General features: G+C 50.0%; 2 protein-coding genes across 2 annotated transcripts in view; one reads left to right on the top strand and one right to left on the bottom strand.

The window, feature by feature from the left end:
- Positions 1–584: 584 nt before the first annotated feature.
- LOC149339858 (sodium-dependent proline transporter-like) lies at positions 585–10,952 on the top strand. Its single transcript, XM_089550588.1, has 4 exons — positions 585–836; positions 4,546–5,022; positions 7,252–7,869; positions 10,334–10,952. The coding sequence occupies exons 1-4, from the start codon at positions 585–587 to the stop codon at positions 10,919–10,921; spliced, it is 1,935 nt and encodes a 644-aa protein (XP_089406714.1). The 3' UTR covers positions 10,922–10,952.
- Positions 10,953–16,604: 5,652 nt separating this feature from the next.
- LOC149339859 (solute carrier family 22 member 7-like) overlaps positions 16,605–25,827 on the bottom strand; it is a 49,728-nt gene continuing 40,505 nt past the window's right edge. Inside the window, exon 10 of the mRNA XM_089548513.1 lies at positions 16,605–18,652. Within this exon, the coding sequence (XP_089404639.1) occupies positions 18,386–18,652 (267 nt within the window). The 3' untranslated portion in view covers positions 16,605–18,385. The remainder of the gene's footprint in view (positions 18,653–25,827) is intronic.

The following is a 25,827-nucleotide window of genomic DNA, read 5'->3' on the forward strand; positions in this document are numbered from 1 at the left end:
ATAATTAGGGGGCTGGAAACCAATAACTCAATCAAGGGCTGCAGTCGTTGCCACTGAAGCAATGGTGCGGCCGCGGGGGGGGGGGGGGGGGGGGAGGATTGGTCAGAGTTGTTTTGTTGTTATCGTTCGGTGCGAGCGCCAAAGGATTTGCATTGGGTTCAATTTGTGGGAATCTTCATGATTACATAATTGCAACTGGTAGGTTGATTTCTAACTCCTTTAAAGGTCTTCGAGTTTTCTTTTTTTTCGCCAAAATGTTCTTTGTTATTTCACTTCAAATATTCTCCTGTCGTTTTTCATGAATACATGTTTCGAAATTCACGTTTGGCTCCGATATTTTGTCGTAATCCTATGAAAATTTCCTTATTTATACCACTATACCTTGGCCAATCCCCCCACGTGGGTATGTGCCATTATAAAGAGGATGAAGAAGAAGAAGAAGAATACTAAGCGCGGTCCTGCACCAGCCACGAGTCTAGCCAGGCGCCATTAGTGCGGCCGAGCAACGTCCTCAGTCTCTCCGCGTCGTTCGTACAGGGACGCCTGCATCTTATCAACGTAGAGTTTCCCAAGACACCATCGCCATGAGCGCCGACAATGATAAGTTTGCCAGCCGCCTGGAGTTCATCTGCTCCTGCATCGGTTACTCCGTGGGCCTCGGAAACCTCTGGAGGTTCCCGTACGTGGCGTACAAGAACGGTGGCTCCGCCTTCCTGCTGCCCTACATCGTCATAAACGTCGTCATTGGTCGCCCCATCTACTACGTCGAGCTCCTGATGGGACAGTTCTGCAGCCATGGTCCACTGGGTGCCTTCCGCATTTCGCCCATGTTCCAGGTGACCATCGCTTTTATCTTCGGCCCTTAGTAAGACGTGGGCACAGGGATCTTGAGATCTTGGTAGGCTGCGCATGTATTGATAGGCGTGAACGAAGAGACGAAAAATAGTAATTAGAAGGCTGCAGGCACTTTTTTTTTTAGTCTGGCGCTCTAGGGACAGGATATTTTCGGAGGTACTGCACGGCAGAATACTTACACTCACTGGAACAGAATCCAAAAATTGAGAAGTAGAGGGAAAGTACATCGACAAGCGACACGTAATCGTCAAGTATTGCATTTTCTTGATTTCGAAGTCTGGCGGTGGCCGTGCATTGCAAGCAGAAACGACATCAACTCCTGCAATTGTTTAATAGAAATAGCCGCATATTGCAATTCCCACCATGAAAGTCACCTTACTTGTGGTAGGACGGGTTTCCGTTTCAATGCTCATGTTTTTCTTTGACAGGTTGAGAGTCGGCGTGTAGTGCGCGCAAACAACTGTCGTAGAGGGGTCAAGGTTCGGGTTTATCATGGCACGAACTAAAGAACCGCAAACCCGCAGTACCAGACGGCAGCAAGGAAACGTTTTTATTTTTTAAACTACCAAAACGAATTCGCGAAAAGTGTACTATTTTCAGCGTTAACAGTGCTTGTGAAAAATATTTGCTCTTAAACTGTGCCTTATAAACGCAAGAAATTCGCTTTGATGGTTAGCTATATTCGGCAACGCAGAGACAGCCGTCTCAACGATCACAATTCCGATGCTCTTTTACACCCATCTGCTTTTCTGCACATTAATAGAAATTTAGATTAAGCAGATTCCGTTATAGGTCATTTTGATTGTAAAAAAAACGTTTTCATGCCATTAGTTTTTTTTTTTCGAAAATGTATACTTCTGCAGTCGTAGGAGTAACACTAGCCCAGCCAAGTAAGAAAACTTCTCTTCCCGGCATTCCTGCAGTGAATGAAGTGCTCTTTAAGAAACTCGGATGGACGGTGAAGCCAGCTTTCTCTTTACTTAATACTTAAAAACTCTGTGAGGGGCTGAAACGGCTGGCCGTCCATCCCTGGTGGGCGATAGAAACCTTTTCCGACAGAAAGACGGATGTAACGGCACACCAGGACTGCTTATTGTATGGAATACATGTTGTTGTTCCTGAACGGTAGCATAACCTCTTATTGAAAGCGTTAGTCTATATGGGGTGCACCCAGGAATTGAGAGGAGCAAGGAAATTGCACGGAGGTAAGTGCGGTGGCCAGTGATCGATGTTGACATCGAAAAACATGTAAAAAGCCGCCGAATTTCTCTGGAACAACGTATGGAATGGCCTAGCACGACGTTTTCAAAAGTCACTGAAGTCTGTACTGCTAAAAGGACAGCTAATTGCTTGCTTTTGGCAAAAGTCTGACGAATGGGCTGGATGTGGTCAAGCTCACGATGGAAGGAAGGGTTCTGCAAGAATAGCTCAAGCAGATGGCTCGATCGACGATCGAATCATGCCCGTACGTTAGGTGCTGGTGACCGTGTTCTCTTTCACAATTACCGAGGCTCGCCAGGTTGGGTCCAAAGTGTTATAGCAAGACGGACCGGATCTGTTTCCTGCAGCGTGGATGCCACCACACCATGGGCATCTTTCAGGTGGCGAAGGCAGCGCAATCAGCTGCTCTTTTGTATCTTCAACCGAAACCAATTAGGAGTTCGCCAAGTGGCTGGCTGAATCAGCTGCTCCCACTTCCATTAGCAGAAAGGGAAGCCTCAACTGCAAACTGTAGCAGCAGCACAGCCGGCACAAACTTGGAACCCTCAAGAAGTGCGACAGTATCTGCAGTGCATGCGCCAGTCTCCAAATAGGTATTCGTGGGACTAAGCGCATAGCATGTGTCACTCTGTCCACAGAAAAAGGGGGCGCAAGGTGTCATGTTCGGCTGGGCTTAGTCGAATCTCAAGTTATTGTCGAGCAAGCATGGCCCCTTAGACTGGAACATCTACGGAACTGCATATAAAGAGACGCAAGGCCTAGCCTCCTCTCTCGCTTTCGGGTTACGCTGAAAGCATATACACCTACTCTCGTAATAAGCACCATTAGTCTTTTGTTCGGTACCTCAAGGGCCGTTAAAACAATACAACAATTGAGAATTCGAGGATTTTCTGCAAGCAAAACATGCGACGGGCACTTTTGCGATGCTCCTAAGGCTTCCTGATCGCTGTTTCGCGAGCAAACTCGGTACTAAAATTGTGAAATTACCCAGTGCGTAATTCTCCGTACAGCGCTCATAAGCGATATCTCAACGCGTGTGCTCTATGCAATGACGCTATCCATTGCCTGGATTCAGGTAACCTAATCGCGCAAGTAGGCGGATCCGTCTCGTTTGGCCAGGACAAAAATGATATCAAAGGCGAGTGTTAGGGGGGAGTGGCTAAAAGGGTAGTCTGCTGGTGTTTATCTAGCAAATTTTTCTTCGACAATCAAAAGGTCCATTCTGGTACACACGAATACCGGCTACGGCTCGGATAACAGGAGAACAAATTAAACGAAACGTTTGTCCATTTGGTTCTTTCTCTCATGATAGATGGAACTTGTCTTTACATTGGAAACGAGAAAGGCCTAGTTAGCATCATAACTAAAAAATCTCGACAAACCCATTTTTCAGCGTAAAGCTCGTTGTGAACTCACTTTTTCTCGTTTATCGCAACATTGTACAGCAAAAATGATTACGTCTGTAGATAGCACACCCAAGGACGCTCGTAGCTTTTTGTTATTTATTGTCAAAGCGCACCCAATTCACTGCTGGACAGTGCTGGACAAATATAACAAGCAAGATTTTTCTATGCATTCCAAGAGTGGACCATTTTGTACAATATGTTCACGACACTATCTTAAAATATTTGACATCAGTCTGATTAAAATTTATGCCCAAGAAAGCGAGACTTAAGTGGCTCTGGGAAACTTTATGCACATGATGACTGCCGCGGCGCCTAGGCAGCGTGAAATGGCTATTATGAGCACGACATTTACCAGATACATAGGTTTTAATTAAAGTATAGAATAGAGCAGTAAGGTTGTTTAAAATCGCTATGTATAGAATAATACAGGTGAAATCTATCAGACGCCAGCAACCGATTTTGCTTATAGTAGCGCTGCCGATGTCAGCGCTTAAAATGCACTATAATTACTCCAGGCGTCTACCATGTTAGTCGTCTAGACCTACCCCCGCTGACGGAAATGAAGGTTCTCGGCCACTGGCCGCGCCGATCGTCGGCGGTGAAGGCCTCCAAGGCACTGCTCCTCTTTTTGCGAACTTCTAGACTACACAATAGGCTGTGACTTCAACGAACGCTGACTTTTCATAGTTACTTCAATTTTCTCATACTGTCTTTTCTCTTTCATTTTTTCATCTATTCACCCCCTTCCCCTCGTAGGGTAGCAAACCAATTATTCTTTCGGTTAACCTCCCTGCCTTTCCTCTTTTACCTCCTCCTCCTCCTCCCACCATGTTAGCCGCTACAAGAGTACATTGCATGGCGCTACGACCTTGTCGGCTCGGACTTTGTTCGCCAATTTTAAATACAAGTTCCTCCCTAAACTACGAGTTCTGCCCTCATTATGGCCACCATGTGGCGAGATCCTTCAGAATATTACCAAAATTTTCATAATCGGCGTCTACAGTAGACTATCGCTTAAAAAGTATAAGGGCCAACTTCAACTAACATGCAGCGAACGCCGCAGGGAAACGCATTCGGGATGATGTGGGGAGCCTTCGTGACCACCATCTACTACCAGATGATCATCACGTACGCTGTGCTGTACTTCTACCACTCGTTCAAGAGGCCGCTGCCCTGGACCGACTGCTTCGACTGGTGGGGCGTTCCCCTGGATGGCTGCTTCGCACGGCGACGACTCAGCCACGTGTGCGGCAACATCCGCAAGAGCCTCGTCCTCGCCGGCATCAACGACACCACGGACGAGGCGCCCGTCGTGGTCACCTACGGCGGCCGAAGCGTGCTTCTTTCGCAGAGCGAGTACATCAGCCGGTTTGCGGGCTGCACGGACGGCAATGCCTCGTCTGTGGACGTGTTCTATAACCGGGTGGTGCTGAATGTGTCTTCGTCTTTCCAGCAGGTCGGCTTCGTGCAACCAGACCTCGCCATCTGCTACGCCATCTGCTGGACCGTCGTGTTCCTCATCATATTTAAGGGAATAAAGGTGAGTTTTTTTACGCCGGCTGGGCCTCCGACTGGATCGGAGAGGTTGTGGAAAGCGTGAGCGCTGGTTAGTTAGGCGATTGAAGATGTGAAGGAGGTAAGGCTTAGGAAACGTGGTTGGCGGCAGTCCAAATGCTCTAACATTAGACGCAGGTATGATACTTACCTTTAAGTTGTAGAATTAGAGTAGAGGAGTAGGGTACTACTTATATACGCCAGCTTACGTAAAATGTCATAAAGGTGAAATGGTTTTATGAAAGAGTCCAACAGCGTCATTAGTCTACTATGTGCCTCCTCTAAACGAGTGGCCAGGCCGAGGCCCCCAGAGTAGTGTGTGAGATGATTTTGAGCGGAAAGAGAGGTTTTCTGGCATTTCCGATTATTTATATTTTTTATTTCCTGTTTCGGAGAGGTTTGTTCGCCTGTATTCTGTATCATGGAAAAAAGATATATTACAGAAGGCGAAAGATGCGAACATCTCAGGAGTCTAAGTTACTGGGAAGCAAAAGCCCGGAGTGATGCGTAATTTGCTGTGACAAGAATGTAACCGTGCGTATTACACAACGACGACTACCAATGCTGTTGTGACGTTGTATAACGTGTAACGTCACAACGATCTTCTGGCAACTGAATTCGAAAAAGAAGATGTAATGGGTAAAAAAATTCATTACAAAATTTTTATTGAACGCTGACGAATTCCACGGGATGATTAGAGTTCGCTTAGGTCGTACGGGTCAATGCAAAGCTGGAACGTAGTCCGAAATAGTGTCTTCTCTGCTTTAAGCCTAATTCTATGTCGTGTACATTGTCATAGGAATGACAGCAGTTCTTCAACAGTTACCTCTTTCTTCATAGTTTTCTTCTTTAAGAAAAAAATGCTAGTAATGCAGTGAACGTTCTTATGAATAATTATAAGGGGTGTTTCACGTAACTCGAACCAAGGATTAAATAAAAGTGGCGTCCGAGAGCTTGCTGAAACCGAATGTATATTGTTTCCCGTCATGTGGCCCTCCTAAGATTATTTTTGAAATTCCGCTTAGTTATTTAATTAGCTAAGATTAGTGACACAACATTTTTAGTACTCACTTTAGGGTCGCGTGCATTTTCATTAAGCTCTGGAGGGGGTTACGAAACAACCGATCCGTTTTTTTTTTGTAGCAACATATCTTTTTTCGTGGTCCTTTTTTTCAGCATGTTTTAGGGGAATCCCCCAAGGTGAAGTAGATTTGTAATAAGGGCGCAATTACTCATTGACATCCACCCTATAGCGCACGCATACACCATACGACTACAAAGGAAAGCTATACAGCATTCTCAGAAACTTCGTAGTTGAAGAAAAATTCGTCCTGGGCCGGGGTTCAAACCCGGGATCACCGCTTCTCCGGAGCAGTCGCTGTACCGATTGAGCTAACCGGGACGGCAAGTTTATGGTAGGGCGAGAGCGAATTGATCAATAACTCCAAGTGGGAACTGTGATGGTCAAATTTTCCTTTTGTTCCTTGCAGTAATTTGATAAAGGCAAGATGCTGTGCAAAAACGTCTTCTGGCATTTCGCAGTGCTAACCGACAGCACGATGGACAGTAATGTTAACACATGAATCATATGCTATAACTTTCTGGAACTTTCTGTCACTGGTTGCCGCGCTATCATGTTCACCGAGGAGACAAGCAAGAGCAGTGTAGTTGGACGCGCACCAGCATGCGCAGTTATCCATAGCTTTCTTTCTTCGCCGGAGCACCGACAGCTGACGAAGCAGACTGCTTATTGCGGACGTGGCGACGGCTTTTAGCAAGCCAGGCAAAGCGAGACACAGCTCACGCTATTAAGTAAGCAAATCGGTACTGGTCATAGCAACACGTTCGTACGTCGGTCTTATTGTCACAATAACCGCGGCTCTCAGTCGCGGTCTGTTAAATACAACGCGCTCATGAGCGCAGTGTAATATGCTTGCTTCGATTGGTTTGGTTTATTGAGGTTTAACGCCCCAAAGCGACTCAGACTATGAGGGACGCCGTAGTGGAGGTCTCCGGAAATTTCGACCACCTGGGGTTCTTTAACGTGCACTGACATTGCACAGTACACGTAATATGCATGCATGGTCGCGTATCATCTGGAATTACCTGCTCCACTCAAGACAACGTAACCCTTCTGACAATAAAGTAATGCCATGCTCCGAGACGGCAGGGTATTGAAAAAAAAAACCCCATCGGCTCCCTTTCATCCTTGCAGGTGGCAGGCAAGGTTGTCCTGGTGACCGCGACCGCCCCGTATGTAATCCTCAGCGTCTTGCTCATACGGGGCCTCACACTACCAGGAGCGAGTATCGGCCTAGAGTACCTGCTCATGCCGCGCTGGAACACCCTTTACAACCCGGACGTCTGGCGCGCAGCCACCGAGCAGGTTTTCTATTCGCTGAGCATCGGCACCGGCGGTCTGCTCGTGTACGGCGGCTACCAGCCGTTCAGGGCCGACATCGGCGCCAGCGTCAGGTTCATCTGCTTGGTCGACTTCCTGACGAGCACGTTCGCATCCCTGGTGGTGTTCTCGGTGCTGGGCAACATGGCGCACACGCTGGAGCTGCCCATCACCGACGTGATCACTGCGGGACCGGGGCTGGCCTTCGTCACCTACCCCGAGGCGCTGTCCCTGATTCCCTTTCCCAACCTGTGGGCAGTGCTGTTTTTCGCCATGCTCTTCTTCCTGGGAATCGACTCGCAGATGGGGAACTGCGAGTTTCTCACCAATTCCATCCAGGAGCTGTTCCCCTTCTTTGCGAGGCGGCGTACCATGGCCGCCTTCATGTACTGCTCATTCTGCTTCCTCATAGGCCTGGCTCTCACGACACAGGTAGCCCCTGCTTTTCTTCGCTGTTGGTGATCACTTAAAATGCTAATGTGCCGTTAATGCAGGGTGCTTCACCTAATACCGTACACAATTTTAAAAAATAGCCTTTTGAAGTTAAAACAGCGTTTTTTTGTGGCATAGCGTTGCCAGCAGTGTAGTACATCGCAGTACACCTGAGACGTGGTAACTAGCAGGATGGTTAATTAATATAGAATAGTTAACTTTTTAACTATTACTGTTCGAGTCCTTAATTACTGAGAGGCGTGTAGCCCACCGTAAGTAACATCCATATAAGTTTTCAGAATTTCTAAAACGCAATTACCCTCGGCTCTATGGCCCAACAAATTTCACCTAGATTGCGGCAATATGCATACGCTTTCAAGAAGCTTGCCGTCAAAGCGACTTCTCCGGAGCAGGTAACTCGTCGAGATAGCCAAATTTTGTTGGGGCACAGAGCAAAGGGTAGCCACGTTTTATAAGTTCTAAAAGCTGATATGGATGCTGATTGCAGTGGGCTACAAGACTCAATAATTGACGACCCTGACAGTAATAGTTAGAAGTTAACTATTAAATATTAGTTAATCAGGCTGCGAATTAGCATGTCTTATCGGCATTATGATGTACTACACCACTGATAATGCTATGCAAGAAAGCGCTCGAATACCTTAAAAAGCCTATACTTAAAAATTATCAAAAGTCATAGGTGAAACACCCTCGATATTAGGGACACGAACTGATCACTTCGAACAGAGAAAGGCAGATGGAGAGAGGAGGCTGGGGCATAATTTATTTGAAAACCGTTCGATGACTTTTTGTAAACAACGTTCGATGGCTCTACTAGCAGCCGTCAAGACAGAAAAATAATGATGCTCAGCAATATAAAGAGCAGAGTTTATTTCTATATCGGTCCTTAAGCTGTCCTTTGCTTCTTGGTCAGGAAAGAATACAAAAAACTTTCTAGAGGAAATACCCGCTGCATACGTGTGGGGGCATTTCATGATTTTTGCTACTTTAGGAGGAAACTACTTAAATACTTCCTTGCTTCGCTAATTTGAGTAGTTCTGGGCATATGCCATCGAGGACGGGTGCCGAGTTAGCAGGGAGACACCTGATGGCAGAGAATACGCCTTTATGAGTTTCATCTTGTGATTAGCTTTTTGTCACGGTAAAAGGAAGTCCTTTATTAACGAACCTTCTTTGTCCTGGAAGAACAGCGTGATTGTAAAGAATGTGAATGAAGCTTTATTGTGCACTTGAGTTGCATAAGACTATAGTGAAGTCCGAATTGCTATCTTGAAGACATGTTAGTGCTTGAAATTGTAACCGGGAAAGGCAAGTTTTATAACAGTGAGTTTTCAGTTACGTTAGACAGTCAAAAGAAAGTCCTTTATTAACGAACCATTTGTGTCCTGGAAGAATAGTTTGTGATTGTATTGAATATGAATGAAGATTCATTGCGCGCTTGAGATGCATCAGACTATACTGAAGTCTGAATTTCTATTTTGAAGACTTGTTTGTACTTGAAATTGAAACCGGGAAAGAAAAGTTTTATAACAATGAGCTTTCACATAAGTTATACCTTTATTGGAACTCTTACTTAGATGCGATTAATAAAGGGCAACTGAAGAGATTTTAGAATACGGCTAGTATGAGGAGGCCCAATGTGTAAGTTTTGCAGGTAAAGCTTGTAAACTCTTTGGGCTAGCATTTGAAATGGTGACGTAATCATCGAATAAAGACGCGTCGATGCTCAGGCTCGTCTGCAGCAGAGAGCGGCGGGCAAAGGCCTCAGTGATGGCTACAGGTTCGCAGGCTCAACGTTTGCAACAAAGGAAACGTTACTTCTAGGAAGAAAACCAACCAGCAAAGGGGAAGACCTCGATGCGTTGTCGGAGGCGTTACCTCTAGATGGTCTTGACCATTCCATTTTTTTTAAATTTTTTTTCTTGAGAAAACGATGCCTTCGAATTAGTATGAATCTTTGCTGCTACCTGTCTTCGTATTTTTTGGTGCTTTATGTGCTTTGCGATATGTGTTTAGAGCTACGACATTTGCACGAAGCGCAATTTTGTGCTTATTTGTTCACTGTTGTTCCCGCCCTCAATGGAATGCCCGCATAGGCCTTAAGGGTACTTCAGTCACTAAATTCAAACACGGCTTTAGTTTGCTAACTTGTATGGCACTCGTATGAGTCCTCTGATGAGGTGGGATGGAGTAAATGGCTTCTTCGCCCCGGTAGCTTCCATACGCAACACGTGCCTCTAATCCACTGCGCCATAGCGGCGATGTCAAGCCGTCGTTCTGAATGAATATTTATAACCAGCCTTAATGTGGTTGCTACCTGCCGGTGGGCGGCGCTGTCATCGCTGGCTGTACCGGCTGCATTTGGCGAACACGCGCCCCGGTAAAGCCTTACGTTATTGACATCTTCAAGTGCTGTCATGACTTGCGCGGTCGTTACCCGCAGGCCGGGCTTTACATACTCACGATCCTGGACAACTACTTGGGAGCCCTAATCGTGCTCTTCACCTGCTTGGGAGAGGCGCTCATTGTGGCGTGGGTTTACGGCATGGACAGATTCTGCTTCGACGTCACCTTCATGACCGGCGCCTGCCCCAGCTACTTCATCTACGTCGCATTCAAGTACTGCGCGCCGGTGGTGCTAGGCAGCTTCCTCACGTACTCGCTGTACAGCTTCCCACGCAGCAATGTGGGCGAGTACTTGCTGCCGCTGTGGGCTGACCTGTACGGCTGGGCGCTCGCGGCCGTCGGACTGGCGCCGCTCCTTATCATCGCGGTGGTCAGGCTGGCGCAGTGCGGATTCAGCTGGCGGCGGGCCTCGTCACCCGAGGAGGACTGGGGTCCGTCCGAGGCCAAGTACCGGCAGCTGTACCGCGAGCAGCTGTGCGAGGCGGGCTTCGCACAGCTTTACTACCGGATCGTACCGGTCACGACGCCCCGGGCTGGTACCATGGGCCCTCGGCGACCGTTGTCACCGCCCACTCAAGTCAAGGGCTATGCAGCGGTCGGCGAGCCCGTCAAGGGGCCCTTTTGAACATAAGACCGAAAGAGAAAATGAGCTTGCCGCCGATACGTCCGGCTAATATTTGCAGGAAATCTTTGAAATGTTGAAAGTTTTCACTTGTTGTATTTGATGTTTAATACCTAACCATGGCTAACTCGAATCGTACGGAATGGAGGAAATGAGTTGCTTTTTAGCAGTAGTTATGCACTTCGTTTTTGAACTTTTATGTCGCGAATATGTCGCAACTAATACACCGCGCCTGGCAGCGCACGCTTACACAGACTAAGGCTGTAAATAAATTAAGTGTAATTTATTTGTCTTCATTTCCGTTGCTAAGCAACAGCGATGACTGCTGTTATGATTAATGCGTGCCTCTCACCGCAGCTTCATCGTTTGCTGCTAGCCTCAAATATAGCTATTGCGTTAAGTCAGAAAAATAGGAAAGTTGGTACGAATATGGCATCCCATTTATTGGCTGGTAGCACGGCTGATTTTATGCAAAAACTCGCGTGTCTTGTATTTTGCCCTCGGTATGGAGTTCGAACGTAATATACGCTGCAGTAGTTGTATGTAACCAACTGCCATACAGATTTACAAATGGAGAGCGGGTTCAATGCCCTGCATTCACAGGCGTCACATTTTTTCAGTGCTCAAGAAGCTTGAGAAGACATTTCGAATTTGATTGGGTTAACGCCGTACATTTAATAGGAAGGCTCACTTTTCATTGCGTTCGAATCAGGCATCAAGCACTCGTCGGGTCGACAGATTCGACAAGCCTAGCGGTGCTCTTTAATGTCTACACCACAACCACACCACAGTAAGGTTAAAAGCACATCTGGAAGGTAAATGACACCTTAAAGCGATAAACATCTCCCGTCGTCTATATGAGACGGGGCTTTGACCGCCTGCAACTCGAAAATAAAGGTGCAGCAACTGTAACGAACGGCTCTTCGAGGGACGAGTGTCAGGGTTTCCGCCATCCCTCGCCCTCTTTGCTACAGGAAAATTTCGTTATTGGATGACGTTAGCCTCATCGTCATTCCATTAGTGATCCTTTACGCTCGGAAGGCAAGAACCAGATAAGAACGTAATGTTTTATGCACGTACCCCTTTGCCGCCGCAGGCCGAGACCTGCATGCCTGCTTTCTTCGGTTTCTCTGAAGTTGCAGGGTTCTCCAAACAATGCTTCGATTTCTCGCGTTCGCGTTGCTTATTCGCTCGATACAACAGCGGACATTACACGAGAACAACGAAGAAAAACTGAGAACGAAAGCGCTAAAGAGGCGACTTTTTGCATTGAAATATACAGCAGACACCGAACTTTTTTGGCATGCCGGTAAACTTCATGCAGCTTCAATGGCCACCGTTTCGGAAAGCGGGAATGCGGGAATGCGGGATCAAGCCACTTAAGGCGCGGTCACACTAGGCCGACGATCGGCCGATTTCAGTCTGGCGACGGTCGGCGGCAACAATTTTCGGGCCGTCGGCGCGTCTGTCGCACTGCGCAGACTCCGACCGAGCGCCGATCATCTCCCGACGTGCGCATCACTGTTGCGTCGGCGAGGTTACAGCCGTCGGCCGACCCGTGTGTCACACTCTGTCGACAACAGCGCCGACCTCACGCCGACGTCATCCTATCCTGACAGCTCGACGCTGCTGCTTCGTGCGCGCGGCTCGCATGATCTCTTGTGCCGAAGACACGGGCTCGGCGAGGCGGCGAAATGGGTGATCTTCAAGCAGCGGGCAAGGCTGTTGCAGCATTTCTGCTGCTCGAGGCAATTGACAAACCACAGAAAAAAAACAAGCAAAAACTTGTCGCCAGGTGCGGCTACTATTTCGCTCTAGGCGACTTCTTTCAAATCGCAGCGATGATGGTGTTTGTGCCGCACGTCCCAAACCAAGCGTCTTTCTTGAATGAGTCCGATCAGTACATTTTCCTCTTCGGTTGAGAACGACGTCAACCGTGACACGATGACAACACTCGATGGAGCAGAGCACAACTCGTCAAGTCGTTCGCACGTGCAGAGGAATTTCAAAAACGGGCGAAGTGTCCGTGATAGTGGCGATGGCCATATGGCTTGATGAATGTTGCTGCGCGTGCATTATTTGTTTAAACAATGATTGCACTTCGCGCTCTGAGCTCGGTACTTGCTTTTGGTCGGCGAATATTTTCGCTCGGCCACCGATTTTCCCAAGACACGTCGGCCGACGGGTCTCGTCGCCATGTTTGGTCGGTGACGGTGTCACACTAGGATGACGCTTGGTCGTTGGGAGCGTTGTCGTCATCGTCGCTGCAGTGGGACTGGCTAGTCGGGGAACGATCAGGTTGGCCGACGCGACCGCCGATCGTCGCCGTCGCGTCGGCATCGGGGTCTCGTCGGCCTGTGTGGCCGCGCCTTTACTGAACAACAGTGGCCGTATGATATACCCGTATACTGCATCTAGTTCTTGTTTATTTCAAGGATCTCAACTCCTGTCTTGGCAGCAGCTGACAGTATGAATAAATAAATAAATAAATAAAATATGCTAATGCTATCGGGTTTACATAGCATGTCGAAACGCTATTGGCTGTTCGACACGCTCATGATCATGTCAGAGATATTCGCCGGTATTTTGGTGATTCTGTTCGTTTCCAAAAACAGAGGTTTTGAAAACACGGCCACCTGTATGTACATGAGTGGATAAGTGCACTGGATCCAGATACCAACTTGAATCATTTACGTATAGTGAGACCAATTGTCGGTAAACCGAATCACCTTTCCAGTTTGTCCAGTTAGTATTTTGTTTTGTGAAATAAAGACAATGCACAAAAAAAAGGTCTTTTGGCTTACAGGCTGCATGCTCTCCTCGCATTCTCAATGTCCCGGATTCAATTGCCCTCACCTTGGAACGAAATTTTATTTTTCCTTTCTACCGTGGTGATGTCATCCGGGACTTTTGGGACCACTGCTGCTGGTCAACGGCGACGCCAGGTTTCGGTGACGATATAATGATTTCGCATTGAAAATGGGAGTACGTGATGTGGAAGCTATTGCCATGGCAATCGCACATTTTTCTGCCTCTTCCAGGGTTCGAGTACGAACCGTCACGGGCGCAAAAAGGGAGCCAGTACGCGATACAGCTATCGTAGAAAAAACTGTGTGCTCAGTCTGTTCAGCGGCGTCTAAGTATGAGGTAAGTTCGCAATCCTGGTATTGTTAGTGAAGAGAACTGGCGCGCTCGTCTCGCCGGTGAATTGGGATGATTCAGACGCATGTTCTTGGGTATTGGCCTGCTGTGAATATAACTGGGTAGGGAAGGCTTTTCTGTGAAAGCCGATTCGAAAGTGATGTGGAGCACGGAAGGAACGTGATACTTAGTAGAGGTGTACAGCCGGCTAAATATTTAGCTGACGTGCATGAATGCCGCGTTTTCCGTGCCGCTGCAGCTTATGACGGAGCAAAATCGTGAAAATATCAAATCTAAGCACAGACTCACTAAGCACGTGCTTCCTACTGAGCATCTCGCAAGTTTGCTTCGTCGTAAAGCGCAGGAGCGCAGAAAAAGGGGCAACGCACGCCAGAAAGATTTGGCCGGCTGTACGTAGGGCGTCCGGACTCTTCTCTCAGACGCACTTCGACTTAGTCATCTAACTTGTTGTGCAGCCTCAACGCGAGGAGACGATCCGTTGCCGTTCTGGCATGGAGACTTAGGGCTGATAGGTAGTTTGAGCGGATGAGCACATCTACTTTGCTTTCTTTCTGGCTGTGAAAGGCGGAAATACGGGAGGCAGCAGCGGTATCCTGCTGATCACGAAGGCTCGGACGATGCGTATGAGATCATCTACCTTCTTCATTTTATGACGGCAGGTGATATGTTTGATGAAGCGAAGTGTTTGTGAGACGGTGTTGGTGAGTTTAATGAACGTTGTGCGATATATATCCATTGCTTTGAACGAAGAGATCCATAAATGTTCGGTACGGATATCGAGGGGATCTTGACACCTCGAAAGCCCGCTCCACGTTCTTGGCGGGCCTCCATTGCGCAGAGCCGCTGCTGTGGCTCAGTGATTAGTGACTTCGGTTGCTGGGCATAAGGATGCGGAATCAAATCTCGGCCGCTATAGGGACGTTCGTGCTATGTCAGTGCTCATGACAGAACCTTAATTAGTCCGGAGACCTCCGCTCTATCATCTGAAATATTCATACAAATAGTTATTACCCCCACGGCACCTCTTATCTTTAACACTCTCCCTCCTCCGTTCGCTTAAGCGTGAGGCTTTCAGTCAACGTTACCAATTATCATCATTCCCGCATACGTACGGCGTTCTAGGCATCGGCTGCGTCCATGTTCTCCCCGCTATGTGACTGATGCGCCACGTCGCCCGCTGGTGTTTTGCAGCGAAAACTACATTTGGCCACGAACTTGCGATTTCTCTGTGGCGTTGCTCCGAGGAGGCGCAGAGACCGATCTTAAACCGTTGCCTAGCAACCGCCGCAGCTGGCAGACGCCGCGCGCTCGCCGCGCCATCTGACATGACGTCACACCGCGCGCCTCGCCGCGGAGCCGCCGCCGCCGTTTGGTATGACGTCACACCGCTTGCCTCGTCGTTGCGCTCGCCTCCGCTCGCTTCGCCAGCTGTGTCGAATGCCTGATAACGTGTCGGAGGATTGAAAAGGAGAGCTCGTGTGCGCCGCAACCACAATTCAGGCGGCAGTATGGACGGCGACAAGTCTGCTTAGCTATTGCTACGCATCTCCTGGCTTAGCCGAGCTAAGCCACTGCCAATTTCTTATCCCAGCGGCCGCCGCTACCGCGTCGCCGCGTAGGAAGCCGCACATTCCTGTCTTTCAGGATTTTTTTGGGGGGTGGAGGTGAAACTTTCAATTTCGCCGGCCCTGAGAGCCTCTTCACTTCACTTCACTTTATTACCTTAAAGACCCTCGTTAGAGGGTATTACATAAGGGGCGGGGCACACAGGAATGAAAACAGAGTAAGGAACAGATAAGTTGTAAGTTATATAAATATAATATTTTTACTGAGCAAGTACACGCGTGATTCACTTCACTTTATTACCTTAAAGACCATCGTTAGAGGCCTCTAGTGCCTCTAGAGGCCTCTAGTGGGGGATTGGGTGTCAAGTAGTCATACGCGCTACACTTTCGCGACCTCTACGGCTCGCCTCTCTACCCGGAGTTGGCTTTCCGAGACGGAGCACGGGGCTGTCACTTGGCCGTAGGAAAGCTTGCTCCACACGACAATGACGATGAAGGTAGAGCGGGACACGAGGCGGGATGGCGACAGGACGACTTTTGACGACTGCCGGAAACCGGCAGACGAAGCTAAGGCAGGTAAGGCTGTAATATTGGGACAAGTCTATGTATCACTAAACTTTTCTTCATTTGATGCTTTTAAGAGATTTTCTGTGGCACAAATGGCCAGAGTTCAAGCTGCCGAGAGAGCTGTGAAGAAGCCACCGCTATGAAAAAGTCTTCTTAGTCATTGTGGCCATCAGTTCGAAAAATAACTGCAACAAAATGATCAAATAAACCCTTGCGTCCGAGTACTTGGGCCGCACTATGCTATCGCAGCCAGTCACGAAGGAATGTACTTACTTTTGAATCGGCTCAGTAGCAGTGCACAGTCTCCACCGCGAGAAACGAAAACATAAAAACGAAAGTAGGGTGTGGGTTACAATGGGGCATATGAGCAAAGGTATGAGAGCACCAACATGTCATCAAAAGGAAGAGGAAAAGTTGCGCGTTTTATTCTTTCTATTCGATTGCAACTACTCTTTTCTATGCCAGTTCAAACATACCGCTCTCGTTAAGCCTGCGGGCCGATTATATTCCTTTCTTCCATTCCTTGAACTTATTTACTACGTTGCCAGGCCCGGAGGTGTTTGTGAAACCTGCTCCATTCTTCACACAGAAGACTGCAGCGAGCTGAATAATGAAGACCTACCTACTTTGTACAGCAGATTCATTTCAATTCCATTTAACGTATCTTCATTCCTGAAACGGCTGGTAGTAAAGGCTTCAACCTTCCTTGGCTTCAACCTGCTACATATTGGACCAGTGAGTCCCATTTTTCAAACAAATATGTATGTAAATTGTGCATCGAATGGCATATAAAAAACTATGTCCAGAAAACATCTTTGGACAGAATTCGAATGAAGCAACCAGCAAATCGTACACAGCGTCAGTATGGGAGTCAAAAAAATTTTTGGCGGCCTGATGCTTCTGCTTTACACTGGTAGCTGTTCCTTATGCTATCCTGAACGAGCACCTTATATCAGAGCTGGAGCAAAAATAGCCACCGTAACCTTACTGTTTTCACCTTGTAGAAATCTACAGTACTTTTGTGCCTTTTTATTTCAGAAGAGAAAGCCGTGTAGCGCTAACTTTGGTGCCGCCAACGTCAGCCGATGTCAGCCATGTTCTTAAAACGGTTTAGCTGTGCTTTTTTGTGCTTTAGGACAATCCGGTTCTTGTGCCTATCGCCTCGTTAAGAGGTAAAATTGAAGCACCAGGAGCTGCTGTCGCCTTCTGGTCACTCAAGTATAAAGAAGGAAATGACGGTCGCCTGCGGGATGTAGTAAAATCATGGACGAAAGTTTTCTGGATGCGGATTCACGAATAATTTATATTCTGTACAGAAATTAGCGCGATAAACATTCGTTTCATCTCTCTCGTCTGTTGTCATTTGTCTCCGTTTTTCGAGCTAATTTCTTTACGTATAATGCATCAGCAATAAGCCCTACATCAGGCCCTACTGAATTTATTTCTGCATTGCCTAAGTCGGTATCAATTCTTGCGGATGGAGCACGCATGTTCCGTCATGGTTCAGTGCTTTTCATTGACCTTTTCGTGACGGCCCAAAGTAAACATTTTGCCGCAAACCTACATCCCGTAAACTTTTGTCCATGACTGCACTTGAGGCAAGATAGCGCCAGCCTTAACTTGAGCCCTACGGAAGCGCTCTGTGCAAAACGGCAGCTGACATTTTCCAGTACTGGTCAGGAAGCATATGCGGCCACACATCGCTTCTCACAGAGCTCTCTGTCCAAAGTGGTTGAACATATTTCTAGCCTCGAAAATGCATAAGATTTCGTTTCCTCTTTGTTTCACTTGGTCGAGGCGTAAATCATGACAAAGAACCAGGTTACTGGTGATCACATTATCATTTATACAGGCCCTGCCGCCACTGCATGCAATGCTGCGGAGTCAGAGGGAATGTGCTTCGTCATTTAGTCGCGCAAACACTTCACAGTACCGTCTTTCCCGAAAAGGCGCTAGCGCCTACAAAGCGCCGCGGGCGGCTGACACGCGTCGTCGTGGTCCGTTGCACGGAGCCGGCGCTGGTTGGAGCGCCTGTATGCAAGTAAGTGGCACGATGAGCGCTTTCTGCCGCGCCCACAGCGACGTCGTGTGCCGCAGCCTACGATGAAATAAAATAAAAGCAAAGCTAACAAAACACGGCCTCTGGAGCCGTCCCCACGAAGTGCGCGCGACTTCAGTCAGGGCTGACGCTGACGGCCGACGCGGCCGAGATGACGGACAGCGAGCGCGCCCTTCCGGCCGCGGGCCTCTGCGACGGCGTCTGGGGCTCAGGCTGCGGCGCGCAGCAGCAGGTATTCTGGCCGTACACGAACGCTTCGCCGTCCTCGAGAGTCTCGGGCAGCCGCTGGTCCAGGGTCTCGGGCATCGGGAACGTGAGCAGCGTCAGCAGGAGGGACATGGACCCCATCAGCAGCAGCGGGATGGCCTGGCCGTACATGGCCTGTGCAGGACAGGATACGAATCAACTCTCTTATGCGCAGGACGCAACTGTCAAGGCGACATTCTCGTACTGCACGCTTTCTTAGACGGTCACACGGAGCGTCTGATTTTGAGAAGAAGTCTGACATATCGCAATATGAGCCCTACGAGAGGGTGGGAGAGCAATAGTACGGCTGATATGTGTGTACGACGAGCCCGCCTGAGCGCGAAGAAATGAGCAGACGCGGTGCGCTCTACTTAGAAAGGACGCGCAGTACTGTCTGTCAGCCCGCGTCGCTGTTTGAGCTTTGTAGAAGCGCTGCCGCATGACTCGCGGGTCAGCACCCCTCGCCCAGCCACGGACGAGCGAGGCCGCACGCGCCAGCCTGCGGGGCGGCCCCTTGTTATCCTTCGGTCGTCGGACTGTCGCAGTGTTCTTCGAACAAATTGTGTTCTTTTGTTTGCCTCTCTACTGTGCCAGTGCACTGTCGGTGCAGAAAGAGAGAGAAACAACATTTATTAGCACCCGTCGAAGGGTTGACGGGGACCCGAGGCCTGCCATGTCCTGTCCCTGATCCGTCGACCGGGATCTCCTGGATCTCAGCAACGGCCAGGGCGTGACGGATGAGTTCACGTTGTTCGTTTTCTTCCTGTTTGAGAAGCAGCGTCTCCCAGGACTCAGTTGTTCTGTCAGGTTCTGCAAAGCTAGGACACCTCTATATTGCTACGACGAAGAGGAAGTGGAAGTCGAAGTGGCCTCCTGCGTGAAAGGGTCGCACGAAGAAGAAGAGGTTGGCGCTTCCTGCTGGCGTTGGTGCTTCCTGATGCTCGCCGCTAGGAACTATTCCCCTACCGCTTGTAAATAAATGTAAATAGTTTTCCCCCGTAACATCTTGGTGGAGGTGCGGTGTAAGGGTTCGGTAGCGTTCGCGGGGGTCATCGGAACGCGGCTGGGGGTGCTCAAAGCGAAGCGTCTCCTTTCTTGGAACGCGGCCGCTCGCGAACGCGCCGGCAGGTATACGGGTGTCCCCCCACCCGCGGTACTGATTCGCACACGTGCTGGCACGGATGTCTATTTGTGTTTGTTTTTATTTTGTGGTGGAGAGAGTGCTCTACTTTACGGCAGCTGGAGGGCTGGTCATGCCCTTGAAGAGCCAATCATGATAATAGTGCAACATGATTGGAAGTTACCGAATGTGGGCTGGGCCTTTAGGGCTTTAAAACCGGGCCCCGGAGCTGGAAGTGGGGTTCTGGGCTAAGGTGAGATGCAACGCATCTTCGGCAACGCCGAGTAGGGGTCTCCCCTAGTATTAGCCAGATCCACCTTTTTGTTGTTTGGTTTGTCCTTTTTGCTGCTTAATGTGTCTAGTGTCTTAACTTGTATCTATTGTAAATACTGTACATAAAATTTGAAGTGTTCGCCTTACCCCTGCATCTCAATTGAACACAAGACCGTCTCTGACGGGCACCCCTGGTGCGAAGAGCTTCAGTCTTCCAGTTGGAACAAACCGTCTCTGGCGGGGCACCGCTGGTGCAATAAGGAAGACGAAAGAACCTGTGGATCTTTACTGGCGCAGTCGACAGGATCCTGCGGCCATCGGAAGACGGCGCAGGAAGAAGACAAAGGCAGGGAGAAAGGTGACGACAAGGCGACAGGTCAGCGTTCGTGAACGGACCTGCGGAGACACGGCGGCAAGGACGCAAGGACCACGGCAGTAGTCCAGCGACGCGAGACTGCGTCCGGTCAAGAAGCGCAGCGCGTCTAGAACTCGACGATCACCGGCGGCGGACCAGCGGCGTGCGACAGCTCATCGCAGCGTCCGGGGAAAGTGGCGGTGGACCCCGACGCCAAGGAGCTGGCAATGCGGATCGACGCATCGAAACCGTGAGTTTCCTTGGTCGCATTGTTCACGTCCCTGTGTTCGAGCCGATAGGACAGCTGAGGGGTACGGAAGGCGGTATGGAGAGCTATCCAAGCCTGCCCTCACTTGATGTGAGGTACCAAGTGGAATTAGCGAAGGCGCGCTTAGCGTACTTTCAGGCTGAACTTGCGAAAGTGAATGGAGGAAGGGCGCCGCTGTGCGAGGAGAAACCTCAGGATGTTAAGTGCGTCTTGGAGGAATTAGAAGCAAAGCGCCAGCAGCTAGCGCTGGAGCTCGCTGAGCTCAAGGAGTCTAAGAGAGCTAGTGAACTAGCGAGGGACAACTACTCCGAGTCGCGAGAGGAGAGGCCACCTGTGCTGGAAGGTAAAGCGTTACGCTTGTCAAGCACAGGTCAAGAAAACAGCCGGGCAAAAGTACAAAGTGAGCCAGATTTCTGCGAAGCTAGAATCGCAGTTGAAAGTATCGTGACGGAACGCAGCGTCGCGGTATTAGAGGCGGTGAACGCGCACTCCGAGGATCCGGCCGCCCAGGTTAGCTCTACCCCAAATGACACCAGGGACGCGGACGCGAGTTCAGGATTGTTGGAAATCACTCTAATTCCAAAAACTCGGTCTCAAGCGAGCTGCGAAAAAGAGCATTTCGTTCAGCAGGGGGCGGTCGGTGAGGACAGACGTCAGATCGGCGAGCGAGTGAAAGAAGGAAGTCTGGCGTTGCCGCAACCGCACACTGTGTCGGTCACAGGGCATGAAGGGCCTCGTAGCCTTATTGATAGCAATAGCCTTTCATCCGAGGCAGAGAGCGGAGGTGGGCCCGCTGGGCCGACCGGGCAGAGCGCCGCGCAGTGGTCGAACGCACCCGGTGTGTGCCTGGCCAGGTCAGTCGAGGACCCGGAAATGAGTGGCGACTTGCCGCAAGGCAAGCTCGGGTCAAGTGACTGTCAGGGAGCTCATGGAGCCTCGGAGTTAGACGATGCCACGAAGCCGGCAAGCGCCGATCAAGGAGGTTGCGGCAATTCCAGTGTTTACCTGAGCAGGAGCAGGGCAAATGGCTCGAAGAGAGGCAAAGTAGAGAGAGGCAGGTGCATGGCTTTCACGCTGAAAGTCCACGCGAGGAACAGTATGTTCCGTGCTAAAGGTCGGCATATCAAGTGTAGCGAGACTGACTGTACTGCTATATTTGGACGGGCCAGGGGCTATGCTCTTTACGCACCACGCGTGTCGTACTGGTGCGCCGGAGAGAGAGTGCTCTCAAGTGGGCCGCATGGTCAGAGATTTTCACCTATCGATGACCAGGACGTTTTTGATCCTGGAGGGCACCGTCTTTTCAGTTCACGCCCCGTTGTGGCGCCAGCCTAATGAGTGAGTTACCGTTTAGGCGTTAATTGTGTTACTGACAACACGTGGTGGCTCGAATGTTACTACACAGGGACGCTCGGTGCGACTAAGGAGGCTCACGTGGGCATTGGGCGAGTGCTGTGAACGCTCCAGTCGCGAGTGTCTGTGTCTCTGTGCTCATTCGCGAGCAGGACGACGGCGTGCATGCTGGTGAACTGGGTGCAACGCACCAACTTGGACGCTGTGTTACGGCGCACGGCAGGCATGCCACTGTGTGTATTTAAGTGTGCATTTTTTTTATGTTGTGTTGGTGCCCGTGTGCATTTTTTTTTGTTTTTGGTTTTGTTCGTGCCAGTGTTTGTGTAGCTGCGGTATGTCACCCACAGGGTGGTTTTGTGACCCGTACCGATCCCTTTGTTATAATTCTAAAAGTGGCATTTGAGCCCTTTGTAGAATCTTGGGAAGGGCGTGTAAGGGTTCGGTAGCGTTCGCGGGGGTCATCGGAACGCGGCTGGGGGTGCTCAAAGCGAAGCGTCTCCTTTCTTGGAACGCGGCCGCTCGCGAACGCGCCGGCAGGTATACGGGTGTCCCCCCACCCGCGGTACTGATTCGCACACGTGCTGGCACGGATGTCTATTTGTGTTTGTTTTTATTTTGTGGTGGAGAGAGTGCTCTACTTTACGGCAGCTGGAGGGCTGGTCATGCCCTTGAAGAGCCAATCATGATAATAGTGCAACATGATTGGAAGTTACCGAATGTGGGCTGGGCCTTTAGGGCTTTAAAACCGGGCCCCGGAGCTGGAAGTGGGGTTCTGGGCTAAGGTGAGATGCAACGCATCTTCGGCAACGCCGAGTAGGGGTCTCCCCTAGTATTAGCCAGATCCACCTTTTTGTTGTTTGGTTTGTCCTTTTTGCTGCTTAATGTGTCTAGTGCCTTAACTTGTATCTATTGTAAATACTGTACATAAAATTTGAAGTGTTCGCCTTACCCCTGCGTCTCAATTGAACACAAGACCGTCTCTGACGGGCACCCCTGGTGCGAAGAGCTTCAGTCTTCCAGTTGGAACAAACCGTCTCTGGCGGGGCACCGCTGGTGCAATAAGGAAGACGAAAGAACCTGTGGATCTTTACGGAACTATTCCCCTACCGCTTGTAAATAAATGTAAATAGTTTTCCCCCGTAACATCTTGGTGGAGGTGCGGCAAGACGGAACTACGCAGCGGGCGCTACCTTCCACCCCCGACGTACCTTTCACGCCGCCGCTACCTTCCACGGCTTACAACGACGGAAGCCGCTCCTCCCGATTCGGCAGCATCAGTGTCCTCGGTAGTCCTCACTCACCCTCGGGATCCTGGACCCTTCTCTGGGGACGACGACGCTGACGTTGAGACCTGGCTTCGCAAGTATGAACGGTGCAGCGCTAACAACCGGTGGGACCAAACTTTCATGCTTGCGAACGTGGTTTTTTACCTTAAGGGCACGGCGCTGAAGTGGTACGACAGTAACGAAGAGACATTAACCAGTTGGAATGACTGTAAGCAGAAACTTATTGACCTTTTCGGCAAACCACTCGGCCGGCAGCTTGCCGCTAAAAGAGATCTTGCCAGTCGCGCCCAGTCATCCGCGGAGTCTACGTGTCCTATATTCAGGATGTGTTGGCTTTGTGCTACACGGTCGATAAGGCGATGAGCGAGGCTGACAAAGTCGGACATGTGCTGAAGGGCATTGCAGACGATGCCTTCAATCTGCTCGTTTATAAGAACTGCGACAAGATTGCAGACATCGTAAAAGAATGCCGCCGCTTCGAGGACGCCAAAAGCCGACGGATCACCCAGCATATCGCACGCCTACCCAACACGGCTGCGTCTTCGTCCTGCCAAGATCTTTGTCCACGGAACCAGCCGACCTCACCAGAGAACGTGACCCGTATCGTACGCCGTGAGCTTGAAGCCATTGCTCCGGCCTCCTTAGCAACACCTGCAGCCAACCAGCCCCTGCCCCTTCCACTTATTCAAGCCGTCGTCCGCCAGGAAATTGCTAACTTGGGTTTGTCCTCTGTCGCCGCTCTTCATCCCTCTCAAGTGCCCGAAGTCCCTCCTCTATACCCTGTCCGGCCTGTTTACGCCGCTCCTCGGCCGCGCAACCCCTCCGAGTGGCGTACGCCCGACGACAGGCCTTTCTGTTTCAACTGTTCCCGTGTCGGCCACATCGCCCGTCATTGCCGTAGTCGATGGTACTCCTCCCAGCGGAACCGTTACTCGACCCCACCTTATCGCCCCGACGCTGCAGACTCAAGCTCTTTCTCGCGACCCTTGGACACGTCAAGACCCACCACCGACGTCCCGCCGCTCCGCTTCAGCCGCTCACCATCTCCACAGCGCCGCCAGTCCCGTTCGCCGCAACGACCGCGCGCTTCCTCTCCCGGCCCCTACGGACGATCACAGGCGGAAAACTAATTTATGCAGCGTCCAGAGGTGATGCTGCAGATACGACCCGGCTCCAAAATCCTCGTTTAGTTCTTCGTGCGACCCTTTCACGCGGGACGCCACTTCGACTTCCACTTCCTCTTCGTCGTAGCATGCCCCGCGCAATTTACTGACCATACAAGTCGATGGCGTTGCCGTCTCTGCTCTGGTTGACACGGGCGCCCACATTTCTGTGATGAGTTCCGACCTACGACGCCGCCTCCGCAAAGTACTGACGCCTGCTCCTACAGCTGTTTTTCGAGTTGCCGATGGCACAACGTCCCCAGTCCTCGGCCTGTGTGCTGCTCGTGTGACGATTTCTGACCGCCAAACCACCGTGCTCTTTACCGTTCTGAATCAGTGCCCTCATGACGTCATACTCGGCCTTGATTTCCTTAGTGAGCACGCAGCCCTTATTGACTGTGCTACAAGTGTTGTTGAGTTGGACCTACCGTACCTCTCAGAACCACCTGCCCCAGTTGTGCACCGTCTCTGTACTGCCGAGTTCACCCGCTTACCACCTGAAGCCGCTACTTATCTATTGTTTAAATCTGTTCCACCTCTTCCTAACCGCCAGTATATAATCACCCCTGTCCTTGATTTGCCCGTCACAAAGAATGTTGCCCTTGCCCATACGGTTGTCGCAGTCTCGGCAAACAGCGCGTGGTTACCTGTTCTCAACTTCAGTACGCACGTCCAGACGCTTCCTCAAGACATGTGCCTCGCCACGCTGTCCCCTACCGATGAATACGTGATCTCTGCAGTCACAAATTGTGTGTCGTCCTCTCCGGACGATCATGTCACAGCTCTTTCGAGACCTGACCACTTTGCCAATATGATCGCTTCAGATCTCTTTGCCGACCAAGCCGAGGCGCTTACCCATCTTCTGGCATCTTTTCAGGACATATTTGACTTCAATGACCGCCCTTTAGCTCGTACGACTATTGTGAAGCATCGTATCAACACTGGTGACGCCATTCCTCTGCACCGCCGGCCTTATAGGGTGTCCAGCTCCGAACGCCAAGTGATACAACAGGAAGTCGAAAAGATGCTCGCTAAGGACATAATCGAACCGTCGTCCAGTCCTTGGGCCTCTCCAGTCGTCCTTGTTAAAGAGAAAGACGGCAGTTGGCGTTTCTGCGTCGACTACCGCCACCTGAACCGCATCACAAGAAGAGACGTCTACCCACTCCCTAGGATCGATGACACTCTCGACTGTCTCCGCGGATCTCAATACTTTTCTTCCATTGACCTTCGTTCCGGTTATTGGCAAATTGCCGTTGACGAGCAAGACCGCGAAAAGACAGCTTTCGTCACACCTGACGGTTTATACCAGTTCAAAGTGATGCCGTTCGGACTTTGTAATGCACCAGCTACTTTCGAACGGATGATGGACTCACTCCTTCGCGGATTTAAGTGGACTACGTGTCTGTGCTACCTTGACGATGTTGTTGTCTTCTCGCCCACATTTGCCTCGCACCTTGAACGTCTCAGGAGTATCCTGACTGTCTTTCGT

This window comes from Amblyomma mixtum, chromosome 6, assembly GCF_055824585.1.
Source record: "Amblyomma mixtum isolate Tamu chromosome 6, ASM5582458v1, whole genome shotgun sequence".
NCBI classification, from domain to species: Eukaryota; Metazoa; Arthropoda; class Arachnida; order Ixodida; family Ixodidae; genus Amblyomma; species Amblyomma mixtum.